Below are 26,133 nucleotides of genomic sequence, written 5' to 3' on the forward strand. Positions count from 1 at the left end.
TGCAGGTCACAAGTATGATCTTCACCAGGAATGTGCACTTGTACATGAAATCTGTTGGTAAGGGAGCATTGGTGAATCCCAGCAGGACAACTCTTTGCAACTGACAAGGAACTCTTTCTCTCCAAAAGTCACAGGCATGGCCAAGAACTTGATCTAGGTATGGGACCAGACAGGCTGGAAAGTTTCTAAAAAGGTGGAAGAAGGGTAACCATTGCTCTAAGCATGATAAACAACTCCTAACTTTGGTTGATGTACAGGCCCCTGCCCTTGGAAAAGTATTTTGACCCTTCATTCAAGGAAGCATCACCTACTAAGTGATGCTTTACAGGGTTTATGATTTTTACTTATCTGCCCCTTCTCTTCAGAGTAGCAAGAAATCATGATGCTAATAAAATACCAGAGGCTTCCTGGCCAGGTCAAGAAGTCCTCTTTGTCATTACTGATAACCCTAAAGTCCTGGAGACTGATTCATAATAAATATATTAGTGGGGAAATATCTAAAAATGTTAAATGTCTATCATAGACTGTGACCTTGACACAAGATACCCAGAGATATAAATTCAGATAATAGATCTGAATTTTACATGTTGTTCTATTACAAAGGTATTTATGAATGGACTTCCCCCACCCAAATGAGCAAGCCTTTGTTGAACATAACAATAAGGGATCATAGTATTGGGTCCAGTGGCCCAGGTGGAGCCTGATGCTTACCAGTGCCCTCTCTTTGAAACCCTCCTGATCCCAAGACCAAGGGGTCTTCTGAAGCACTGTATACTTACATCTATTAGGGGATGGATCATGTCATGTTTAGATAATGCATCTTGCTGATAAGGTTGAAGCCTGGCCTAACACTGGTGTAGGATCCTTCCAGCTCAATTGTTTCTGAAGGGTAGGAAGGGAAGATACAAGTAGGGAGAAAGAGACATGGAAGGAAACAAGCCAAATGGGTCAAACATTTAGGTCTACTTACCTCAGGGCTCCTCCTGGTGGGTCTTTATACATTCAGCTTTTGAGCCTTGAATATATTTTATCACTTTATTAGAGTTGTGAATTCTTGTCATCTTTCAAAGGTAAGTCCCAAACTCACTTCTTTCGAGGAAGCCTACTTCATCCCTGTCTTACCTTTCCACCTCTTCTTTCTACTGCTCGTTCTTAAATAACTTTACTTAGAATTTGGGGTGCTAAGATTTTTATTTTTATATTTTCAAATGTGTCTCTTTTTGCTAAACGGTGTGCAACTTTAGGTCAAGAATTTACTTTTGAACCTTCAGTGTCTTAAGAGTTCCTGGTATAGAGGCTTAATATTTACTGATGAATGAGTAGACATCTCTAACCCCATCCCTAAATTTTAGTCAAAGGGCACCTATCTTCATTTTTAACTAACTTAAGGATTCCATTTTGAGCATATAGGTTATCTATTTAATTATTCATAGCGCTTTTTAAACTCTAGGGCAGCTGGTGTATCAGCTACTGTTTCCAGGATACCTTTCTCAATCGGTTATCAGGGAGCATGGAGCAGAATTCATTTCAATCTCAATCTCCAAGAGTATGACTTACAGGACGATGTAGCCAAAAATCAGATCATTCATTTAGAGTCAATGATAAATGGCATTCTAATACACTTGGCTTTCTTTTCTTTTTTGGGGGGGTCGGTCATGGGGCCTGAACTCTGGGCCTGGGCACTGTCCCTCAGTTCTTCAGCTCAAGGCTAGCACTCTACCACTTGAGCCACAGTGCCACTTCCAGCTTTTTTTTTCTGCTTATGTGGTGCTGAGGAATCGAACTCAGGGCCTTAAGCACGCAAGGCAAGCACTCTACCACTGAGCCACCTTCCCAGCCCCACACTTGGTTTTCTTAAGTATAATGTTTGTGCTATTTTTAAATACCTGTTTTTCCCTTATTACACGAAATGACATTGAAACACATGAATTATGGACAATGGACATAAAGTTTAAAGAAAATTATTCAGGGAACTTTAATATGACTAAGAGATGATGAGAGTCAGTGAGGCTAGAAAAATAAACAAGAATGAGGTCATGAGAGGCAGGGAGAACTTTAAGTTGTACTATTATATTTGGAACATATGCTAGAAGAAAGGAAGAGCCCTGTTTGGCTTTCATCAAAGGACTGTGGGGGAGCAGTATCTTGAACACACAAGCTACACAGGGCGACCTGGTGACCAACCAAGGCATGATGCTGAGGACAGAGGGGAGGCATACTGACATCACTCACCAGGAAGGAATATAATTTAATGACAAATAACAAATGACAAATGAATTTTGTCATTTGTCATTGAATTATATTTTAAGGAATACCTTCCTTTGAATGTTTTTGGTAAGTAATGTGCATAACCAGATTTTCTTCTCTATTTTTATAGCTTGACAATAAATTTGGTACCAAGTTAGAAAGTAGATGTTAGTAGCCATCACTTTAACTTGTGATCATATGATACTGCAGCATTTTCTTTCTTTTTTTTTTTTTTTTTTTGGTTGGTCATGGGGCTTGAACTCTGGGCCTGGGCGCTGTCCCTGAGCTCTTCAGCTCAAGGCAAGCACTCTACCATTTGAGCCACAGCACCACTGTTGACTTTCTGGTGGTTAATGGAAGAGTCTCACGGACTTTCCTGCCCAGGCTGGCTTTGAACCATGATCCTCAGATTTCAGCATCCTGAGTAGCTAGAATTACAGGTGCCTGGCTCCCTTCTGTCTTTTAAGAAGTAAATAATTTCCAGTGAATCCAATAAAACTGAGTCCTAATCAGGCATATACTTATTATTAATCAGAGATTTTATTTTGCTCCATTGACTGTTTAAATTTTCAGTGAGCCTTTGACTGAAACTAATTTTAAAATTAATGATACCAGGCACATGGCCATTTAATCCACAATGCAAGAGAACATAGAAAAGGGTTTAAGAAACAAAATAATCAAACCATAAAGCTACAACATTCTACATAACAAAAAATTTAATATACATTTGACTAAAAGATGCATACAATGATTACTAAATCTCCATTCGTAGGCAGCCAACGAGATATGAATGAATTCAGTAACTTTGAACAAAGCTGCAGGTTGAGCACTTAAAAAAAAGTTACAAACCATTTCAAAATGAACAACAGAAGCAGCAATGATTATAAAATGGGATGAGATGACTAAAGAAATAATTCAAGTATCGTTTGTAAAGTTCTTCAGACATTAGTCTTTGAAAGTTTGTGCATTTCCCATCTTTGCATAGTGAAAAACAAAAACAAAACCACACACATCACTTGGCAAAACTCCACAGCTCTATGCGATTCATGTGGCGTAACATGCACCTATATGTACTGCTCATTTATCTAGTGGGAGTAGCTCTAATCCACTGGGCTCATGCACTATCCTGGGTGAGCAATGAAGTGATTAGCGCACATCTCCTCATCCAGGTGTCATTCATTATGCAGCAAAAGTGTAGCAGGTGAAATGGGAACTTGGTCATCACTTAACACTCTTGTTGGGTAACATTAAACAGAGTGATATGCTTGTGCTTTGAGCTCAAGTTAAAAAGAAGGAGTATTTACACCACACCAAAATAAAAAATCAGCAAATAAATGGCATGTGCAAGAGTTTGAAACTACATAATCTAATGCCACCAAAAAGAACTATAACCCATTGTTTATGATATGGTTACATTATCTTTCATATTCATACACACATAGCTTAAAGCTTGTGTAGTTTACATATACACAGATAATTTAACATTGGAGCATAGGTTTGGTTACCTATGAAATTACCAGTGTAACAAAAAGTTACACTTAACATTTGCCATATGTACATAATATTTGGGGACCACTGTGGTCTGATTTAAAACATAACATCGCACGTTTACAATGTTGTTTGTGAAGTGCTCAAAAGTTAACAATAGAGATTTGTTTTGTAACCGGCCTGGTTTTGTGTCTATTAAGTCACCATGGTGCCTCTGGGAAGGTAGTGAAATGTGAATGGTGCAGTTAGCAGCATGTCATCTCTGAGTGAAGAGGACTCATGAAGCGGTGAAGCAACAGGAAAAGATACCAAGCCATCTCAGTTTCCTCCAGCCTTCCTCCAAGGTAAAAGGGCTTTGCCATTAAGTGAAGGGATACAACCTGTGTCTGGTGAAACCAGGGAAAAGGCTGAGAAGCCTTTTCCGTAGCCCTATTACAATAGAAACATGGAATAAGTTCTAGAGAGAAGACTGCGCACCTGTGTAGCACCTATTACTCAGAAAGCAAAACAGGAATGAGATGATAGATGATAGGTTTATGGTCTATGGCAGCATACAAAAACTGTGATTTCTGCTCTATGATTGTAAAGCTTCCAATCTTAAAGATACCCTGGGGAATGGGTGGGGACGTGTCATTGTTTTAAGCAGGACATTTTTAGATCCTTCTTTCCAAGGTCAGAGAAAAAGTGATAAAACTGAAGTCATGAATCTTGCTGAAAAGGAACTTAGAGCTGAATCTAGCAACTGAATTCAGTGCCAGGAAGAAGTGCATAGGGCAAGGGCATGTCTTGCTCCTAAAAAACAAAAAAGACAATGAGGAATAGGGACGTCTGGGGGGCCTTTAGTAAAGTTCATCCATAGACGGATGCTCACCCAAGCGACCATGGGTAAGTCTGTGCACACAAAGTATGAACCGAATTTCTTTATCAACTTGCTAGCTTACACTTGAGCAGAAACTATCTTGACCTATCTTGAGCTATCAAAAACCAAAGAAATGGGTGAATGTGAAGGAAACTCAAGAGGGACTTGGGAATGCCAGGATTCAGTCTGCAACTCTGCTGGGAGGGCAAAGAACGATGTGAATCTGTATAAAATGGAATCCCACTGGAACCCAGCACAATAACTCATGGACCAGAAAAACAGAGAGGCTAAGAAAAGTTTCCTGAAACCACCAAACAGAGCCTGAAAGAACAGGATCAACTGGCACACTTTCACGACGAGGCTCTACCATACAGATTCTGAGGCAGGAAGGTGAACAATGAATGAACAAGTGACAACAATGGACGTGAATCAAATGGAAAGTTTAACTCTTTTCCCAAGCTTTCAACATTTAAAGATTATTTTTTTTTATTTAAGGCTTAAAGTTTATCCTCCTTTCACATTGAAGACAGGGAAAGAAAATCGTCAAAACAAAAACCTAAAATCATGAGCTTGGCACTTTTGTGATTAATTTGACAGGGTGTCTACTTTCTTACATTATATACAGATGATGACATCAAAAAATTTTACACTTGTCAGTACATATATATTTTCATTTACATAGTTTTGTAGTTTTGATATGGGTTATTTTGTTATTTTGTCCACCCCCCCTCCTTTGTTTAGTTTTGGTTTCAAGCATACTAACTTTCAATTGCATCTGTTTTGTGCCCAAACTCCCTGCATCTATGGCTAAGCAAGCCCAACCATCATATGTAACAAGAGAGAAGGACAAAGGAAAGAATGAAGCGAAAGAAACAACAAAAACACATGGGGAGCAAGCAACAAACTCAACTTTACAGAGAACCTTTACAAGAAAAGGATTTCAATACAGACAAGTGAAAATGATCCGTCAAAATCTATTTCCATATTTACATTTATAAAAGAATTATACAATAGCATCATTGTTCAAATTCCAGCTCCCATTTCCAAAGGATACTTAGTCCAAGGGGGTGAAAAAAGAATGAATTAACAAGAACACATTCCTGGCTAGTTCTGCCCTGGGCTGGTCCAGAAGTGGGGCTCTTAGTGGGCAAAGGGGAAGGGAGGCTTAGAGGGCGGGGCATGGGGAGGCGTTACCCAGACCCAGGCAGATTCTGTGCCCATCTGATGTCTTCCCCTTAGAAATTCCCACTGCAGCTTTTGCTGAGGATTGGCTTGCTAGCTTGTTGCTGTATATATGCCATGCAGGTTTTACCCTTTCGAAAATTGGATCTTCATGCCACTGGAGTTTGTCATTGGTGGTAAGAAGGGAAAAAAAAAACCATGCCAAATCATTTAGAAGATATTAAGTGCCAGCAGGCTTGGGGTGGGGGCAATCATTTGCTATTTTTTTTAATGGTTCTTTTATTGCACTTATTTGTTGTTGATGTTTCTCCTTTAGTTAGAAAAAAAAAAAAGGATTCCAAAGTTCTTTATAGGACAAAGTCTTTATCCCTTCCTCACTTTTATGGGGGGGGGGGGTCTTTGAAGTTATTTCCAAAGGGACAGTTTCCTTTTACTCCCATCTCCAACACCCCAATTGTAGCTCTGTTGTCATTACCACCCAGTAGTTCTGTTTACAGATGTAATAGTTCTGGCAATGTGGCCACGAGTATGTCATACCCAGAACCCCATAGCACAAGGTGGTATCCATCCAGTGCAGCCGATTCAGATGGGGCCTTGCTGAGTCGGATCGAACCTCCTCTTCTTGACATTTCTTCCAGAGTGAGTCAAAACAAGATGCAAACAGGGGGAAACAAAAATCCACAATATTAATCAGATGACGGTGAGACAAGCAATAACGACGTCAATGCTAGTTCCAGAGCAAAGTAATCATCTCACAGGGAGGCAGTCTCTGAGACAACTTGAACACGGAAGAGCTAATGAGTATCTTCATGTCTCCCTACTACACTGTGCTCGCTTGTGAAGATCAAAAGAAACGTCAAATCATTAACCTGTAATCACAGGCCAACTCTGGGGCCCAATTTGTCTCTTATTTCAGAAGCAAACAGCACAGCTAATTAGCTAGATTTAAAAAAAAATTATTGTATGGAGACCTTTTCCATGTAGAGGCTCCTGGGAGAGCAAAATAAAATTCTGAAGGTCTTATGGCAGCTTCCCATCAAGCCTCCAGCGTTTCTGTGTCTGTGAGTGTATCCTTTACCAAGAAAGGTACTGGGGGAAAACTCTACTCTATTTAGATATCTCTGACTTGGGTGTGTGAACTCTTACCACACTATGGAACAAGCATTTTTCATAGTAGAAAGTTGGAAGACAGAGTGCACCGTTACACAGTACACTCCAAGGAGAATGGACACAGGCTCGGGTTAGTTAAGCAAACGCAGCCGTTTAGCTAGTTGAAATAAGCAAGTTAAAATGCCTTGTTCAGTGTCCAGTCTCCTAACAAGTGATTCTTATGTTGGAAAAAAGAAAGGAAGGAAGAAGAAAGAACCAGCAAGACACTACAAGGCAACAACACAAGTTGGTTGCAACCTCCCCATGGTCTGGCTTCATGTGGGGCATCAAGCATGGACTCATGCATTTGTCTGCATACTGGCGGGTGCAATGCTGCTGCCACAGAGGCATCATGCAAACCTGCACACTGAGGAATCCCTGATCCCTTGTTTCCCAGCTCCTCACTCAAGCCAGATTGATATCCTTACCAGCCCTATGGAGTCCCAGCCCACTCATTCAGGACCACGCAGGTACCCTTACAAGCCCTCTGTAGCAGAGATTACCACAGATTTCTCCTCCTCTGTAAGTAATTAAAAATAAAAACCACTTCCCAAAACTCAAAACACATCCTGCACAGTTGTTGGTTTGTTGTTGTCATTGTTGTTTTGTGAATGACTACTCTGATGCTTCTCTTTGGAAATACCAAATACAAAGATCCTTTAAGACATTTTGACATTAAGACATGAAGACAATGTCCATTAAGACATTTTCATGAATGGCCAAAACATGTGGTACACTGGCCCCTCAGGTAGTCTATTGCAGCAAACACTACTTGTAAAAGAGCTACTTACTGTTCTTCACCACTGCCACCCAGCCCTCTTTTGAATCAATGCTCTTGAAAGCAGGTATTACTAATGCTGACTGGGAAACAGAAGTAAGTCCTAGTGGGAGGCTTTCTACAATGTATCTTGCTGATTTGTTTGCTGTGGAGCACAGGACATATGTATGCTACCCAGGCTCATACTTCCCAAAATAGGTATTGAAGGAGTCACTGTGAGTCTGAAATAACCTTGAGAAATGACGCTGGAGGACCTAGTTAGGTATACATTGCTGGAACTCGAGGAATGTTAATATTCACCTGATTAATCTGAATGCAGAGGAGAGAGCAAACCTAACTAGCACTGTGCATATAAGTAACTACAATGCCCACATCTAAGTTACTTAATTCAAATACAGGGAACATCAATACATTGCCATGTCCAAGGTCACAAACAGCGACGCTGTTCATTTTTAAATGGAGCTATGGAATTCCATCTAGGTGTCCAAACATGTGTGGTCCTTTTAAAAGGCAGTTTTTAAAGCTAAGATTGAACCTTTACACAAACAATGTTTTGCAGGGTCGCTGGGTTTCTTGGTCAGAGCTAAGACATCTTGTAGAGCCATCAATTTTCAATGTAAAATACCAACCAGGGAATGGAGGACCTTTGTACTCCAGACAAGCTAGAAGGGAGGGACCCAGCAACGGGGAGGGTGGGATGCCCCTGCAGCAAGCTGGCTGCCCAGCTTCCTCAGCCCAAATTGGAAAAGCACACAAGCCAATCCACCTTTAAGAACTCCGTGTCCTAATTCTTCTCCTGAAGGCAGAATTCCTTCTTGATCAATTTGAATGTAAAAGTTACATTTTACTATGTTACTGTGTTTTTTTTTTAATTTTGATTTTTCTGAATAGTCTCCTGTGCAATTCTAAAAGCAATTAGATTTTTTTTATCATAACCTGTCAGTTATTTTTGGATCCCTACAAAATACTGACATGATCTGTAAACTTTATATTGGTACAGTTTTCACCAATTTTTACACTTGGAAAAAACTTGAACTTTTTTTTGTCTATAATGCATATTTTATACATGTCTATTACATAATTAAAACTCTCCAAATAACTGGCCATCTCAGAGCTATAAGACCTTCAGCTCTTCTTATATGGGCCTGTATAGTTAACTATTGCAATAACTTTCTTATATTTCTATGATGAGAAATATAAGAAAGCACCCTTTCCTCAGCCATTTTAGGCTGAGTTCATGTCTTCAGGGCACTGAGTCAAGGACATGCATGATCTTCCTGGCCAGTCTGTCATCACCATTGTCTCTCAAGGCTGATAAAAAGTGCCTAACTCAAGAGTTCTAGGAATTAAGGAAGTCCAGCTGCTTATTTTACACTGAGATATGGTCTTGGATTAAGAAAGGCAGCAGTCTAGTTGTTCTTCTCATGGAGAAACTAGCAAAAACTTATTGTACTTCCTAATTCTGTGGAAATCAAAACTCTTTCCTGCTCCCCCACAAAAGACATTTGATTTTTTTTTAAAAAAGGAAGATTAAGTTACTACCCTAGATATAGCTCTATTCCTATATAGAGAGATGATGTATAATATCATTTTGTAAGTATACATAAGCGTTTATTTAGTGTGTCAACAAAATGGAACATGGAGCAAAAAGAATGTCTTAGAGCCAAAGGAAACAGGCTCATTATGAACTTGTAACCCAAGTAACTTCTCAGAGAGGAATTACAAATGAAAAGCATATACTTATCAGATACCTTAGATCATCAGGAGCTGCTCTAGAAAGCCATAATGGCCAGTACTGGTGGCCATGGAAACTAACTTTGCCACAGGATCCCATGGAGAGAGCTAATAGTGAGGAAGTGGGACCTGTGGTGGGAACACCATAGTCTAAGGCATTGCAATATGGTAAACAATTTCAGTATTCATCCTGGAATCCATGTAATTTCAAATGTCTACAGACTATGTCACTGTTACCTTCCCGTTCTTTTCCTATCATTGCTGAGATCTCATTTCCTAGTGCTGTCAACCATGAGATTGATAAACATTATGTACATGTAAATGACCACATTGCTCACATAGGATTCCAGTATTCAAAGGGACTGTCAGATAAATAGTCTCCTGCAAGGTAATCGCAAAGCTTCTTTTCATTTTAAATGTACACATAAAATTCACACTCATTTTTCCTAGGCTTTAGGATAGATGCTACTAAAATGTTCTATCATCCATTTCATTTGCTCCAATTGTCCTGTAAAAACAACAGCTCCGATAGTCAAATAGAATAGCATTACTATTCAGCATTAAGTAGATGCCAGGAGCTTATGTTAGTCAACCGGGACACAAGTCAGCAATCTTTTATACCAAAGTTTATAAGTTTATTCTATATGTAGGTAATATAGAGATGCATTGGGGTATGGGAAGGTGAACAGAAGAGTGTGCCACATTCCTATGTTCATTTCCCATGGGAGGTCTCAGAATAAATCTTAAGACCCTACATGTACACCCAGGAACCTATAAATTAAATCATCCCTTAATATCCTCACACATCTGGAGTAGGGAGTACAAGATTACTCAAAGTCAGTAAAAATACCCACCACATTATTGAATATGTCAGAATATGTAAAATAACAAAACAATCATATTAATAACCAATCAAAGAAAGTGCTTTTCTTCCTTCTAGGCATTCTGTACCCTTGCTCATAAAGTCCTGTTTACATTAACCCAAGTTTTCAGAGACTACTACTTGGCTGAAATGAGACGGTCTAAATTTGAATTAATTTCAGATCACAATCATTTTATGAATCTTTATACATATAAAAACACACATTCACATACTCTCATAGGCATGCTTTCAATCACCTATTTAAGGAGACACTTTTTAAAGGACAGAATTATAAAATAAAATAAAATAAAATGAGGAAGGGGGGGCAATATCAAGTCTCAGAGTATCCCTGACTTTATGCTTGAGAAAATCATGGCTGGCCTGACATTTTGTAATTCTTTATGGCTTAATATAAACCATTAAAATCTAAAGCAAATCATGTAGCGTCTAAGAGTTAGAATGAGGTTGCAACTGCTTCTACAAATTAAAGTTACACCTTGGAGAATCATTCCTAGTCCCTATATTTACTTCAGTCTACTGTGCACCTTTCTGCAATGTTTTCTCTTAAAGTGAGTAGCAGAATCATGGGAAAGGCCTTTGGTGTGATCAGCCCACATTTATCTATTCCACCATCTCCACGCTGCAGCCAGTGGAGGTCGGCTGGTTCTATGACAACCTTCCACCTTTTTTTCCCTACCTTTCTGAAAATCAGTTATTTCTTGCAGACATAAGTCACCTGTATAGAGCCTAATTTACTTATATATACAGTGCTAAAAGCTTTTCCCCTTGCCTCACCGCCCCCCCACAAAAAAAACCATGCAATCAAGCTGTGAGCTAGGCCAGGCCGCTGTTTTGAGGTCCTGCTACAGAAGAGGGCACACTTGTTATCTTCAAATGCTGAAATAATAATTTTAGCACTGCACATGGCTGCATGCATGATGCAGAAGGGACTCTTTCCCAGGCCTTTGGAGCTGAGGTTTCTCAATGCGACAAAAGACGCCTGGGGATGAGCTAAATTTCTTTTGCTTGATGCACATTATGAAAAAAAAAGAGCATCATGAACAGAGTAGGACATTGCTGTAATGTACTATGACTTCCTGACAGTAGTGAGACACTATGACAAGTTTTTGCTGGAATGAGACTAACCCAATCAAAAATACATTGTGTCTGAGGTACTGTATGAGTGACCCAAGTCTGGGCAAACTATGAAGAGACATCCAAATACCAGATGCCCATTTTGTTGACGTCTTTACAAACATGGTGTTGCCAAAACTACTTCACTAAACAAGTTCAACTCTGTCTCTAGTAAAAACATAATATCTTTCCAAGTAGAAGACAATCAAAAACTGCAGGCTTACTCATTAAACCTTAATGCAACAATACTGATTAGCAGAAGATATTGAATTCATTTATTTTTTTAACTCTCATCATCAATTCCAATAAGAGCATTTTAGCTACTTTAAATGTATTGAATTCAAGAGTTCAAATATAAAATAAAGTTCATAATTGAGGCAATCATTCTTTTAGTTCAGGGCATAGTTTGCATGGATGGAGTCAAAGTGGGTTTTGAATCTGGCTGATGGACTTTCTTCCCACTTAAATTTGTTTCAACAGATCTAAAGTCAGTTTATCACAGGAATCTTTGGCCCAGGAGGGCTTACCTACAAATCATAATAATCAAGTCACCATGTCATGTAAAGATAATAAAAAGTGAGGCATAGAAGCATACAAATTGGATAAATCAGGTTTAAATTATTTAATCAGAATGGCCCTTTATTTGTGTTTATTCAATGTGGTCTATTCAAACATCTTAGATAATGCTAGCTGAGTGATCAAAATCAATCCAAACTAAAAGATCACTATGAAAACATACCAGGCTTGTCAGTAATGTCAAAATTAGCAGTTAATTAGAAAATATTAAGTGTCACAAAGCTATTTCAAATTACGATTTAAGATCAATTCAGGTGGTTAGTGGATTAAAATATTTTAAGATTTTTTTGATGAAGAATGAATCTTTTCAAATCACCAAGTTATATTTGCTATGTGAGAGAAATAATGACCACCAAGTGATTAAAACTGTAAAAATGTCAACAGAATATAAACCAATTGTGACAAATATAATCAGGAATTTCTATTTCCACCTGACTTTCTCGTTAACTGAAGGTAATTTAGAATGTCTTTTACTGAAGAATATCTACTTCGTGCTTAAACGAGTGCTAGGAACCTCCTCTACCTTTCATGTACTTTCCTGAAGATGACCGTTGAGACTCCATGCTTTGTTTTTTCTAACCTGCTTGGAAGTAAAAAATATATTTGTTCTGTGAAGTCACTATTAACACTTAAAATATTGTAGCAGGAACTCAAAACTTGGTTATGTAAGCAGAAGAGAGTGCCAGAGCCACTGAGAAGAAGACATGCGGCGTTTGCTTACTTAAATCCCCAGCCTGTGCCCCCAAGGACAATAGCTGCTACCAGGATGGCACCAGCGATGGAGCCTATTATGAGATTGGTGGCACTAGGACCTGTGACAAAGGATCATGGGAAGAAAGTCATATGAGCCAACCACTTCTGTTATCACATGGGAAAGGCAGTAAGCAATTTCATAAGTAAACACCCTGCTGTACAAAGCGCTTTTCTCTACTTAGCTTACTTGGACTTTAGTTGTCACGGTCAGTGACCACTTGGATTTCTATGCCTTTAAATCTCAAATTTCTGCCCTATTAACAGTTATGTTCCATTAAATTCACCTTCCACAGAGTTTGAAGCAAACAGGAGGCATGTGCTTCCATTGCACATATTTTGTCTTTTTTCCTTCCCCAATATCATAAATCAATCAAATGAAAATACACATAGGATCACACTAGAATTAGCTCAAACTGACTACCAAATGAGATCGTGGAAACAGAGAAAGAAAATTATCTGCAGAAGTGCTCTTCCAAGAAGCATGATGCTTTCCAAAGACCTATGAATTTTAAATGTGGAGACAAAGGGTTTTGTTTGTTTGTATCTGCACTGGAACTTAAACTCAAGGCCTGCGCATAACCCTTTTAGCTTTTTGCCCAAGGCTGATGCTCTATTATTTGAGTCACAGCTCCACTTCCAGCTATTTGGTGGTTAACTGGAGATGAAAGTCTCAAGGACTTTCTTGCCTGTAATAGTTCTTAACTGGGATTTTCACATATCAACCTCCTAAGTAGCTAAGAGTAGAGGCATGAGCTACTACAGCCTGGTGAAGACAGTTAAAGTTTAGACATCAGAAGGAGGCTACCAGGAGAGATCTAACTTTGAAGGTTTGCTCTCAAAGATAGATTTCTTCCTGGTTCTTAAAGTGTTAAAACACCAGAATGGGGTTCCAAGACATAAAAGAAGCATAGAACTTAGTTGGGTAATTTTAGGGAAATGGAAAAAGGGTTCCTTGAATTTAAATAAGTAGATCTCCCTTAAATTCCCATTTATTATGAGAGAAATTTCAGGGTTGAAATACTCAAAAAAGAAGTAGGGAACAACAGCAAGAAAGAAAATATAAAATGGAATTTCTACCAACTCGGGTAGAAGTTGACAACAAAGATTAATAATTATTTTCCTCTCCTTTGCTCATCATTAAAAATCTAAACTGTTACATGTAGTTGAAATATGCAAACTAAGAATTACTTTAAATATCACATTCCACATCACATGACTATGCAGGTACAGTTCCCTGTACTAGCAATATACTTTCAGTTCTCAACACATATCCCTGTCCAGAAGTCACAGTCATTCATTCTCTTTTCTTCTCACATCAGTACCTTGACTATATATAAAGGGATTGCCACTGAAAGTGTGTGTGTGTGTGTGTGTGTGTGTGTGTGTGTGTGTGTGTCATTTTTACCCTAAGACCACCCAGCTCTATGGTTAGGAGGAAGCAGGTAGAGGATACATGTCAGGGATATGGGTTTCTTCAGGTTTCTGAGCCTCAACATACTCTTAAACCACTCAGTGTTTCAGTGGCCCTTAGAGACACTTCGATAATACTAACAATAATACTAAGAGTGACAACACAGTGTAGCTACTGCACTTTGAGTTCCTTACAATGTAGCAGGGCAAGTTCTGAAGCACTTGGCATATCATCTCACTTGATCTTCACAAAAACCATATGAAGTAGGAGCTATGACCATCCAACTCAATAAAGAAGGGAACAGAAATTTCTAAAAGTTAATAGATGATGGAGTAAAATCTGAACATAGAACTATCTAGCTCTAAGAGTTCCATAAATTAAGGGTCAACAAACGACAACCTTACAGCCCAAACTGGCCCCACTGACTATTCTTACTAAGACATTTTATTTGAACATAGTCATGCTTACTCATTTACAAACTGTTTAAGGCTGCTATTTTGCTAAGATAGCAATGCTGAGGTGTTATAACAATTACCTTGCAGGTCACAATCCAAAAGTCATTTGCTTCTTGATTCTTCAGAGAGAGTTAGCTACCTACTGCTCACTCTGACTAACCTTGAATCTATTTACATATATTTCCTCAAGAGTGATTTGTTTTGAAACAAATATTTTTTAGCTCATATTGCCATGTACACACTCTATAGCTCAGAAAATTTGCTCTTCACTAGCTCACAAAACAATAGTTGGGGATCAGACATAATACCCTATCCACAAGAAATGACTCCTGATTTATGTGTATAAACTGAGGAGTTAAAAAAAAGAAAAAAATTTAATCTGCCCATTGAGTCTTTAGTGACTGAATGCATATTACTCTATCAGTTAAAGTAGGAAGTATTATACTAAACTATATGAATTTTTCTTTTTTTATTCTGGTCCTGGAGCTTGAACTCAGCACCTAGGCACAGTCCTTGAGCTCTTTTGCTCAAGTCTAGTGTTCTACCACTTAAGCAACAGCACCACTTCTAGCTTTTCCTGAATGGTTCATTGGAGATAAGAATCTCACAGCTTTCCTGTGTGGGATAGCTTTGAACCACAATCCTAAAATCTTAGTTTTCTGAGTGGCCAGGATTATAGGCATAGGCCCACTAGTGCTTGGTTATGAATTTTTATTTTTAAAGATAATTACTTAGCAATTGTAGCAAAATACAGAATTTGAAGGACAAGCCAGTAGGCTCCTGGGGAAAAACATGCCACAAAACAAGAAAAATAATAACAAACTTCATCTTAGAAACAATGTTTACACACTTACACAGACTTACCTGCAACAACCAGAGTTAGCAACAAATCAACAACACTGGCAAAGATGAGTGGAAACGAATGCTCGTTAACAAGCACCATGCTTCACAACAAAGACCTTTCTGATTTTTCCTATCTCTGAGACTCAAAAGAAGGATTATTAAATTTATAGCCCCAAAATTATAGTCAATAAATGATGTTTAAAAACAACACACATTTGGAATGAAATCCAGAAAACGGTTTTCCTCCTTAAAGGAATTTCATACACACATAGGTATTAAAATTTCCCCAGGCAAAGAAAGTCGGTGCTGCCTATTACGGAGTCAATGGACTCAAGATGAAATTCAACAGGACAAAGTTCTTGTCTCTACATAGTTCACCTCTGTTGTAGACTTTATTTTCTAAAAAGTAAGGAGACATAAAATCTCTCTTCCAGTACGGTGTCTACTCCTGGACTAAATGGTTCTACAGCGTATACTGGTGGGATATGAGTTAGAAGATGTAAGGTTAGTCAGAGTCTTTCCCTTCTAAGGAAAGCAGACACACGAAGTGTGGCTTAGGCCTCTCCTGATGCTGTTCCAGCACTGGGTTCCCCAATGCTGGGATGTGAGAGGAGTATATGATGTGCAGCAACTAATGAGACTGAGGGCTGTGTCAGATATCATCACTATGCCTGTGGTGTGCACTGGTTAAACGCTGTCTGGTGCTTCCTTAAAGATTCTAATAACCCATTTCTGGGTTATAATGAAGTGTTAACTCCACTACTGCCCCTGTAAATAGAGAAAGCAGAGTGTGACTGAAGGGCTGCTCAGCCATTTCTCTGCAATTAGAGAGAGGAATGCATCCTAATCATCGCGTCTTCATATTAGTGACCTTGTGAAGCAACATCCCATGGAGACTGGATGCTATTTGGAGGATGTGGATCAAATGCAGGGCAACCTAAATACAGGCACCAGGAGAGCTGGGTTTCTGATTGGATTTAGTGACAAGTTGCACACAAGGGATGTGTTTGTTCCCTCACTGGTGCTTCACAGATAAACCAGCAGATGAACTGCAGATGTCCACATAAGCCTGCGCAGGTTTGCATTCCGTATCTTTTTCATTCTCTAGGCTCCTTGCTTTTTATGCAGACTTCACACTGAATTACTAGCCTATTTTATAGAGAAAAATGAAAACAGCATCCTAAATATCTTTAAAAAACTGAAGTCCCCTATGCCATTCTAAACAAATGAAGAAAACATTAAGTGGCTATTATTCTATCTTCAAAAAGCACCAATAACTTTTGGTAATTATTAATACGTGTAAATTTATTATCTGGTTAACAAGTAAAGTCATTAGAGCAATCTTAAGAAAACACTCACATAAAAGCATTTTTTTTCTGTCAATAAAAAGTTTAAAAAAAAACGATTCTTTTGAAAAGGTTTGTATTTTTGTAAGTGGAGAAGCAATGGAAGCTTTGGATTATTGTCTGAATTGTGAATTGACCCTAAGCACCCCCAACATTGTTTTATGCCCCACATTGTCCAGACAGGAGAAGGTTCTACGTTGCACAAGAACACCACAAGACAACAAGACATGAACACATTCAAAACATACCACAAGTGTACCATCACAGAAACAGTCAACAAGACAAAAGACTTAGGTCCCAAGCATCACCGCCCATACTAGGCACCAAACAGACACATCAGGAAACATGGAAGAATGCTTACTCTATTCCCCACCCTGTGCCTCCAAAAATCACCCCCAGGGCCAGAATGGTGCCAGCCACGGCCCCTATGAGCCTGCTTGTGGCCAAGTTCACTGTGTGGAGGAAAATGAAGATTTTTTTTAAACAGAAGAAACAACACAATGATTTCACTAACATACAAAATAATTTGCCCAGGAAATGCTCTGAAAATTCAAGATGGGAAAATCTTCACTTGAAAATTCGAAATTAAGGTCATCAGACACTTTAACGATCTTTGAGGATAATCTTGAATTTATCTTCAAATGACACATGCCATTCTGTAAAAACATGATCTCTTTTATACACCTTCAAATACGTAAGTTATCCAGCTGGAGTTATAGTTCTAACCATGTATGAGGTAAGTTTTAAATGTAATATAAATTGCATGCCTGCAAATCTGTTTCAGTTACAAAATCAATTAGCTATTACTATGTATTCCATAAGGTTCTCAAACTGTAAAATACATCTGACATCTTTTCAAAATCTGAAGCATCACATTCCATTTTGTGAAAATCCTTAAGGATTTAAAACAGACTACTTTTAAAATTAAGTACATTTCACTGGAGAAGTTCCTGGAAGGTGTGTTTTAAACTATCCCTGCAAAGTTTGGATTTCTGTCATGGAAAATAGGACAGTGAATCTTTTGTTATTTAGATACCGTTGTGGAACAGTACACAGGGAGGATGTACAGATCTCTTGAGATATGGCACAGATTGCTCTGGACCACCAATTGGCAGATGGCTACAGAGTCACACTAGTGTGAGTTGTTCTTTGCTTCTTTGCATAGCATTGCCATATTGGAAAGTAGACCTGGAATGGGTGGAAGGCTCCAATGATTTCTCCACACAGGTTAAAGGAAGTCTGGTATTATAGGAAGGATTAAATAGGATTATATAGGAAGTGGTTGTCTATGTGAACTCAAGGATGTGGATGCATGCATGCATGCTACAGCATCAGATGGCCTTACCCTTGCACAGAGATTAACTTTGAGAGGCAGCACTTCTCACAGATATGTGTGCTATGAGACATAGTAGTACAAAACAAAGAACCAAGACTCAGTTCTTTTTGTAAGGCTTCATATTGGGATTATTGACCTTCTCAACAAAATACTGTACTGGTAAAGGCAGAGAGCCTTAGATCTCTAACACTGTTGGGTAACTATATAGTTACTTCATTTTATCATGGGTTAAATAGTATCACTGACAGAGAGCATAGTTAATATGAAATCACAACTTGAACCGTCCTTAAAAAAAGATGGAAGACACAACACAAACCAGAGAAAGTCAGAGAACTGAGGGGAAAGGGAAGACCCAACACATAAAGAAGTAAAAATGTTTCCCAAAGGTGACATTATAACTCAGAGTAACACAAACTATAGCTTTAAATTGCAGAGTCAGCTACAGGGATGGAAAGGTGATATCAAGTATAAACCCCAATTTTTTAAGCCCTTAGAAAACTGTTGCCTTCAGAGTACTAAATTATTGTTCTCTTTTTTTTAGCTTAAGTTTTCTGCATGGGCTCTCAGAGCTCAAATGCATAAAACAGTCAGTCCTATTACTTCAACTTCTTACATAAGCCATAAATGATAAACCATAGGAAAAAGTATCTTGCTCTCCCATAAAAGGTGATTTTAATGGCGGGGCACCAGTGGCTCATGCCTGTAATCCTAGCTACTCAGGAGGCTGAGATCTGAGGATCACAGTTCAAGGTCAGCCCGAGCAGGAAAGTCCATGAGACTCTTATCTACAATAAAACCACTAGAAAACTGGAAGTGGCAGTGTGGCTTAAGCGGTAGAGTGCTCGCCTTGAGCTGAAGAGCTCAGGGACAGCATCCAAGCCCAGAGTTCAAGTCCCATGACCAACTAAAAGAAAAAAAAAGGTGATGTTAATGTGTTAATTATTTACAAATAATATATATTCAAGATAATTAAAAAACCTTTTTGGATTATCTATGGTATAATTTCTCATACAGAAACAACGTGTTGTACAATTATAGAAAGAGGAAATGTCTCCACAAGACAAGCGTATATTGCAGACAGGCAGATACAGCCCATAATCTGCACTGAGAATGACGACTACTGCACCCAGCTCCTTGGAATTCTTAGTTGATAAGCATTCAACATAAAGCAGGATAAAAGAAAGTGGCTATTTTTTAGAAATATTTTCTCCTCTCCTTGTTCTCCCTCCCTGGGATACTTTTAGTTCTGGTGTCCTGAAAACACAGAGCCCTGAGACTCTTTGTCCTAATGTGGAACAGGGCTATCTCTTTAAGGACTGCCTCAATCAGTTTTTAATTTGGCTTGCATTTAAGTAGGTGGCCCTCATGCAGGTGAAGGTTTACAGGGGAGAACTCAAGTTGTAGTTGTTTTTTTCACAGTTATAAGAATTTATCATGTCAGAGAAAAAGGTGTTCTTGGCTCTTTGGGGGCATACGAGGTAGCTTTATTTGCCTAGTAATTTATGATGTAACAATATTCACTCATTAATTTGTTCATTACCACTAACTGTTTTTTTGCCCTCCTACATATTATGCTGGAAAAAGAATGATATACCTTATTTTTCTTCCCTGTTCCTGAACTTGAAGCTCTTCAAGCTTCCGGGTGACAACAAAGCCCACACTTAGAGTCTTCCTTTGCTTAACCGTTTGACATATTTACCTGTCATGATAATATACTGCGGGCCCGGGGATTACCACATAGGATGCGTTCAAGTCTATTTCTCCTGTGTATTGATTATTACATTTTAGTCTTGCTCCTTGCTCTAAAGGTTCACTTGCACTAAAGGGTCAAATTTTTGGTAAGTATATAATACCAAAACAAAAACTATAATTTCTCCTTTTTAAGACTAGACAACTCATGCTTCAGTCATTTAGAAATTGTGCTCTTTTGAAACTGAGTGAGGTTTTTGTTTTGCTCTGTGTGTGTGTGTGTGTGTGTGTGTGTGTGTGTGTGTGTGTGTGTGTGTGTTTCTTTTAGGAGTTTCTGGAACAAAGGAGGCACTATTTCACCATTGTGATTCCAAAGAGGCTAGATCCCTACAGCCTTTAACACAGGAGGCAACAAGGTTGCCACTGGTACTCTATGAATTAAAGTCGCTCCTGATGATAGTTCTTTCATTAACACTTAGGATTAGAGATAAAAACTAAATCAATCTTTGTACTTTATGGTCTAAAGTTGATGTCATAACTATTTAATCCTGCTCCAAATTTCTATGTGCTAGATCTTCATACTCCTTTTCATGAAATAAAAGAAAACAAATTAAAATTCATTTTGGATACATGGAGATAAGTGTCTGAAGGATCTAAAATAAGTTATTTCATAATTAAGACATTATTTCCATCTGTGCTGCCAAAGAAAATAAGGAGTTTTGCTGAGCTAAGCCAAATTTCTAACATATTTTAAAACTTGGCAAATCTTTAAGCTTTCATGAGGTCATACCTAATGAGAAAAATACCTACTTGAAACATAATTATACATGAGCATAAATGTATATAATAATCATCTCATCACTAATGATATGAATGATAAATCCAAAGATGTGAATATTGCCAAAGAATGTCACCAAAGGACATATGCAAAGAACAAACAGTATTCCTCATGCTAACATTTTGAGATCATTGCTTTTAAAATACTAACTGTATAGTATTTCCTTTCCACTACAATTCCAGGAGAAGTGCCACTAGTAAGTAGTGTCATCATAGCGTGGTCATGTTTTACCCCTCTAACTTGTTATTATGCTCAAAAAAAACTCTCAGAATAACTGAATACTAGGCTTTAAATGAGGCAGTGCAGTATAAAACAAAAAGAAAAAAGTACTGGGCTAAAGCTCAGGAGATTACATTTTTGGTCTGCCACTAATTAGTTGCTAAGCCTGATACTTAAATTAGTTTTCTCATTTGTAAAGCATCTGTAAAGGGCTCCAAGGCCTTTTCTAACTCTGAGTGTATGACCATAGTTTTGATTAAAGGGTCTCTGCTAACATACCACTGAAAACATTTTATATGATTCAGTTTCTTCTCCTCTTTCTCATCACTGTTATTGTGATGATGTCACAATAGCCACAAAGTAAAGAAAAGGCCTTTGTATCCCATAATAAGCACAGTGCAAAGATATCTACAAGCTGACAAAAGTTACTGATAACTGGTGTGGATCTTTACAGTGGGTGGGGAGGATTCTTTTACACAGAGTTAAAGTATTTTCTATGCTAGAACAAATGGAAGTTATTAAACTGACTTCCGTTAAAAGCAGAAGGATACAAACTTTTCATACATGGAATAAATGACAATGTAGAAGGAATTAATGACATCTAATATAAAATGTTTTTGAAAATCCTTATTCAGAGGGCTTGGAGTGTGGCTCAGTGGCAGAGCAATTGCCTAACATATGTGAGGCCCTAGGTTCTATCCAAGCAAATGGAAAGAAAAGGGGAGGGGAGAGAAGAGAGGAGGAGAAGAAAAGGGAGAGGGAAAGAAAGGAGGAAGAAAATGGATGGGAGGGGTGGGAAGGAAAGAAGGAGAAGAAAAGAAGAGACAAGAGAGGGGAAAAAAGAGAGGGAAATGAGAGGGGGAGGAGAGAGAAGGAAAAAGGAAGGAAGGAAGGAGAGAAAGAGAAATGGAGGGAGAGAAAGAGGGAAGGAAGGAGAGAAAAGGGGGAAGGAAACAAAGAAAATACACATTCATATGGCTTGTGTGTTGATATCTTATTTCTTGTCTTTCAATAATTTTCATTTAGGAAGCTGGAAGGAATAATGCTAGCATATTTTATTAACTGTGAGTTCAGCACAGACAACTTTAACAAGTGCAGTGACTATAATGGTCATGAGTCTACCACATGGAGAAAAGTAGGATCTCTTATTCTTCCAAGAACATGTAATTAAAAAGAAAGAAATGCCAAAACACACTAGTCCATTCTGGACATTCTGAAATCAATGGAAATAGAGTCACTGATTTTGCCTTTATTTTTTACTACTTTAGTCTTTATCCAAAGGACTGGGTACAATTTATCTTTTATGTCTAGATTCACAATTTATTTTAAAAAACAATATTTTCATTATAACTCTTAATTTTTCTCCATATAAAGGAAGCATGTTAAGGTTAAATTAACTAAAGTACTTTAAGTACCTTATCACTGTGTCTATACCGGAAACTTTTATGTCTGGATATGATTGTCCAGATCATGCTCATTATACACGGCAAATACATGGGGAAGATCCAAACACTGCTCAATAAAGTAAGTGCCAACCAAACCAACTGGATCCCAAGAAGATACAATGTGAAGACAAGTCCTAGAGGAACCTCACATAGTGCAGAAACTACAGTCAAGAAAGTACTGATAGCATGATTATCTTGAGTTCATTACCTGTTAGTCTTCAGCAAGCCAATAAAACAAATGGATACAAATCACCTGAAAATCAGCATGAACATGAGGCATTTCATTTCTCTCACACATTTCTCTCACACACTGATTGAATGCTTACTATGTGCCAAAAATATGCTCTCCTGGCAACAGTAGTCAATAAATATTTGCTAAATGGAAAACAAAAATTGAAGTGTATAATTTCTCTCTTTACATCGTCTTTTACCCAAAATTATAAAAACTAGTCATTGAACCAAGCACTAGTGTCTCACACTTGTACTCCTAGCCACTTAGAAGGCTGAGATCTGATGATAGAGGTTTGAAGCCAGCCTGGGAAGAAAGGTCCATGAGACTCTTATATCCTATTAATCAGCAAAAAGCCAGGAGTGGAGGTGGGGCTCAAGTGGTAGAATATCAGCCATGAGTGAAAAAAAAAAAGTTAAGGGACAGCATCCAGACACTGAGTTCAAGCCCAATTATCAGCATTTAAAAAACTGAAGTCATAAAATTGCCAACAACGTTGGAAAATGTTTACATTCCTCTGTAAAATGTGGCTATTTGCTTTAAGTCTCAACTTTAATGTAATAGACAGAACCAAATAATAATCTTCAGCCCTACTTAAGTCAGTAGAGCAGTATCTAAGAAAATTTAGCTTAGTTGATAGATGTCTAGGACTAACATCTATATGCAAATCATAGACATTAGATAGAGAAAAATTAGAGAGAATGAGCCCCTATTTCTCTTATCAGAGCCAAATCTCAAACCTAACTTCTTTTTTTTTTTTTTTCCTTTGGGTCCGGTCGTGGGGCCTGAACTCTGGGCCTGGATACTGTCCCTCAGCTCTTCAGCTCAAGGCTAGCACTCTACCACTTGAGCCATAGCGCCACTTACGGCTTTTTTATTTTTGCTTATGTGGTGCTGAGGAATCGAACCCAGGGCCTCATGCATGCAAGGCAAGCGCTCTACCACTGAGCCACCTTCCCAGCCCTCAAAGCCTAACTTCTGAAGGTAGATCCAAAAATGTTTTGTTCTAGTTTTAAAGTAACAAGAAACTGAATGTAAAAGTAGAATAGGTTCTTTTTTAGAAGTAGAAAAAGAACAGAAATAGATTGTGAGGGTGTGCTAATTATTCTTATGGAATTTTAATATCATGGGGCATATTAAGCAAAGGCATGAAATGTGCCTTCACACACCCACTGTTTGGAATAATCACATGTACCCCAAACAGCCTAAATCCATCCAGGAACTGTGAACCACAGAGCTTCACTGCTTTGGAATCATATTTACCCATATAGGCTATACTAAGTTTGTAAGATATACATGAATTTTCATCTGCAAGGAAGCTTATCAACATGATAATATTAATACACATATTTTCATACTTAAATGGAAAAAGAAAGACAGTCTTTATAAAATACTGTTCACAGTACCATAAAAAAGAAGCTGATGTCCAATGTCATCATTGTTTATCAGATCTGGCTCTGGTAATTGTTTGGTTTCTCAGATACAATGCTATAGTGCATTGTATAAGTATATTGTGACTGATGGCTTTTCTATATCTTTGAGAATTGAACAAGAATGGGGAGAATAAGGGAAAAAAGATTATTCATGATGACTTAGACTACAGATAGGATGGTGTAATAGAAGAGAGTATGAGTATGACATCAGGCTCCTTGGGTCCACCTGAGTAATATGCATGCCACTGGACCTCAGGGCCTGGTCATCCCCACCTGAAAAATGAGAGTGTTTGTGGGCAACACTTATACTCCTAATTCTAAAATTCAAATTTCCCCATGTTCTTAATTACAGATTAAAACAGAAGTTAACATCTTCTGTTAAAAAAAAATTCACGTCCTATGAAGAATTCCTTCCCAATCAAAAGAATGCTCAAAAAGAGTATAGAAGGCTACAGCTTCTCTCCAGAAGGAACCAAACACTGAGATCTGACCAGAACCTTAAATCAGCACAAAAGGCTTTTATCGATTAGGAAACTGGTACCACTTAGACAAACTGTCAGAGAGTTAGAATTTGTGATTAAAAAAATGTAAGATTTAAAGGAGCAAAAGAAAGGAGATGAAAGAAACTAATGTATTCACTTCCTAATTCTAGGCTAAGAGATACCTTAAATACACATCTATCTATCTATCTATCTGTCTATCTACATACATGCTATACATAAAATCCTTAATTCTGCAGTAAATGAATTATGCAAAATTTCCTGGCAAAAAGAAATGTTCTTATGAGTTGCTTTGCAAAATATTGTCCTGATGCAGTGGAAAAAGGTGAATGAATGCAGGATCCAATGAACTGAAACTGAAATGACACAAACCCTTGGGGCCTTCATCCTTGGGGGGGTGAAGGTTCCTAACTGGATCCCGGATACTGCAGTCTGTCCCTGCCCAGGTGAAATCACAGATGCAAGTGGCTTCATTACTACATACCTGTGAAGAGAAAAGAGGAGAGGTGGGGGTTATTTTCCATTGTGCTTTGTGGAATCATAGTGAAAAGCAGAGGGCAGGAAAAGCACAGGGCAAGAAGGAGGCTTTAGAAACCATTTGGGATGTTTCCAAAAGTTTCTCACAGTTTGGAGGACTGGACAAGGGGAAAAATGAATAGATACAATTGTGTAATATATTTTCAGTTACTTATAGCAAAATAATGATTAAGATAAAAAAACCTATATTTGTATTATTCATAATGATATTTAACTACACAAGTGCCTAATAATTTCAGGGTAATTTTTATAAGCAGTTGGACAATTTACGAAGAACATTGATATGTTTAACTCAATAAGTTAACAGATACTGGGCTCAAGATACTGTCAAGAGATAGTGACAGAGATAAAGGCCAGGAAACCTAAATCACCACAATCTCACCATGCCCAAATTTATTTGATACTCTTTCCTCACCAAGTGAGCACCCCTCCCACCTTCTCTAATGCTTTATCACCCCTCCTCACTCAGCCGGGCTGAAGACCTCAGAGTCATTTTTCTCTCCTCTGTTTCTGAGGATCAAGCAGTAACATGCATAGACTTGAAATTTACATGAAATAACCATCTGCAAACTAGGGGCAGAAGCACTAAAACCCTTATCTTCTGTGAAAAACACTTAGGAACAGATTATTACAAATGATAAGATCAAAGCTTTGAATCTGACTCGTTACAACACATAATTACTTTCCATAAAATTGACCTTTTATTAACAAAATGAGAAGGGCAGAAGGAAAGAAGTAAAAGCCTTCTCACGCATTAAGTTTTATGATTTCAGAGCAATAACTAAAATACTTGAAGAGTCTGTCCAGTGATTTTATTTTAATGTAGAAGTTATTGAGCATTTACTATGTGCCAACTACTCATCCTTTATACAAGCATCTTATTTAAGGCTCATACCAGCTAAGGTGTGAGTGCTAGGAGAGGGTAAGAGACTTACTCAAACTCACAGGGATAGCAAGAAGCAGAGCCAGGATTCAAACTTGACTAAATCTGATCATTCTTCCTAGTCCTCATCAAAATTGCATTCGTAAGTCACCAGGCTATACTGAGCCTATACTTCAACCAAATCCCAAACTCTAGGTTGTCATAAGA

The 26,133-nt window shown here is 38.1% G+C and overlaps 1 protein-coding gene across 1 annotated transcript in view; it reads right to left on the reverse strand.

The window, feature by feature from the left end:
- Positions 1–5,083: 5,083 nt before the first annotated feature.
- Adam23 (ADAM metallopeptidase domain 23) overlaps positions 5,084–26,133 on the reverse strand; it is a 160,073-nt gene continuing 139,023 nt past the window's right edge. The window contains exons 23-24 of the mRNA XM_042679084.1: positions 24,879–24,990; positions 5,084–6,407 (exon numbers count right to left, since the gene is read on the reverse strand). Of these exons, the coding sequence (XP_042535018.1) occupies positions 6,268–6,407; positions 24,879–24,990 (252 nt within the window). The 3' untranslated portion in view covers positions 5,084–6,267. The remainder of the gene's footprint in view (positions 6,408–24,878; positions 24,991–26,133) is intronic.

The sequence above is a fragment of the Dipodomys spectabilis genome, unplaced genomic scaffold, assembly GCF_019054845.1.
Source record: "Dipodomys spectabilis isolate Male_0828 unplaced genomic scaffold, ASM1905484v1 ptg000051l, whole genome shotgun sequence".
In the NCBI taxonomy this organism is placed as follows: domain Eukaryota; kingdom Metazoa; phylum Chordata; class Mammalia; order Rodentia; family Heteromyidae; genus Dipodomys; species Dipodomys spectabilis.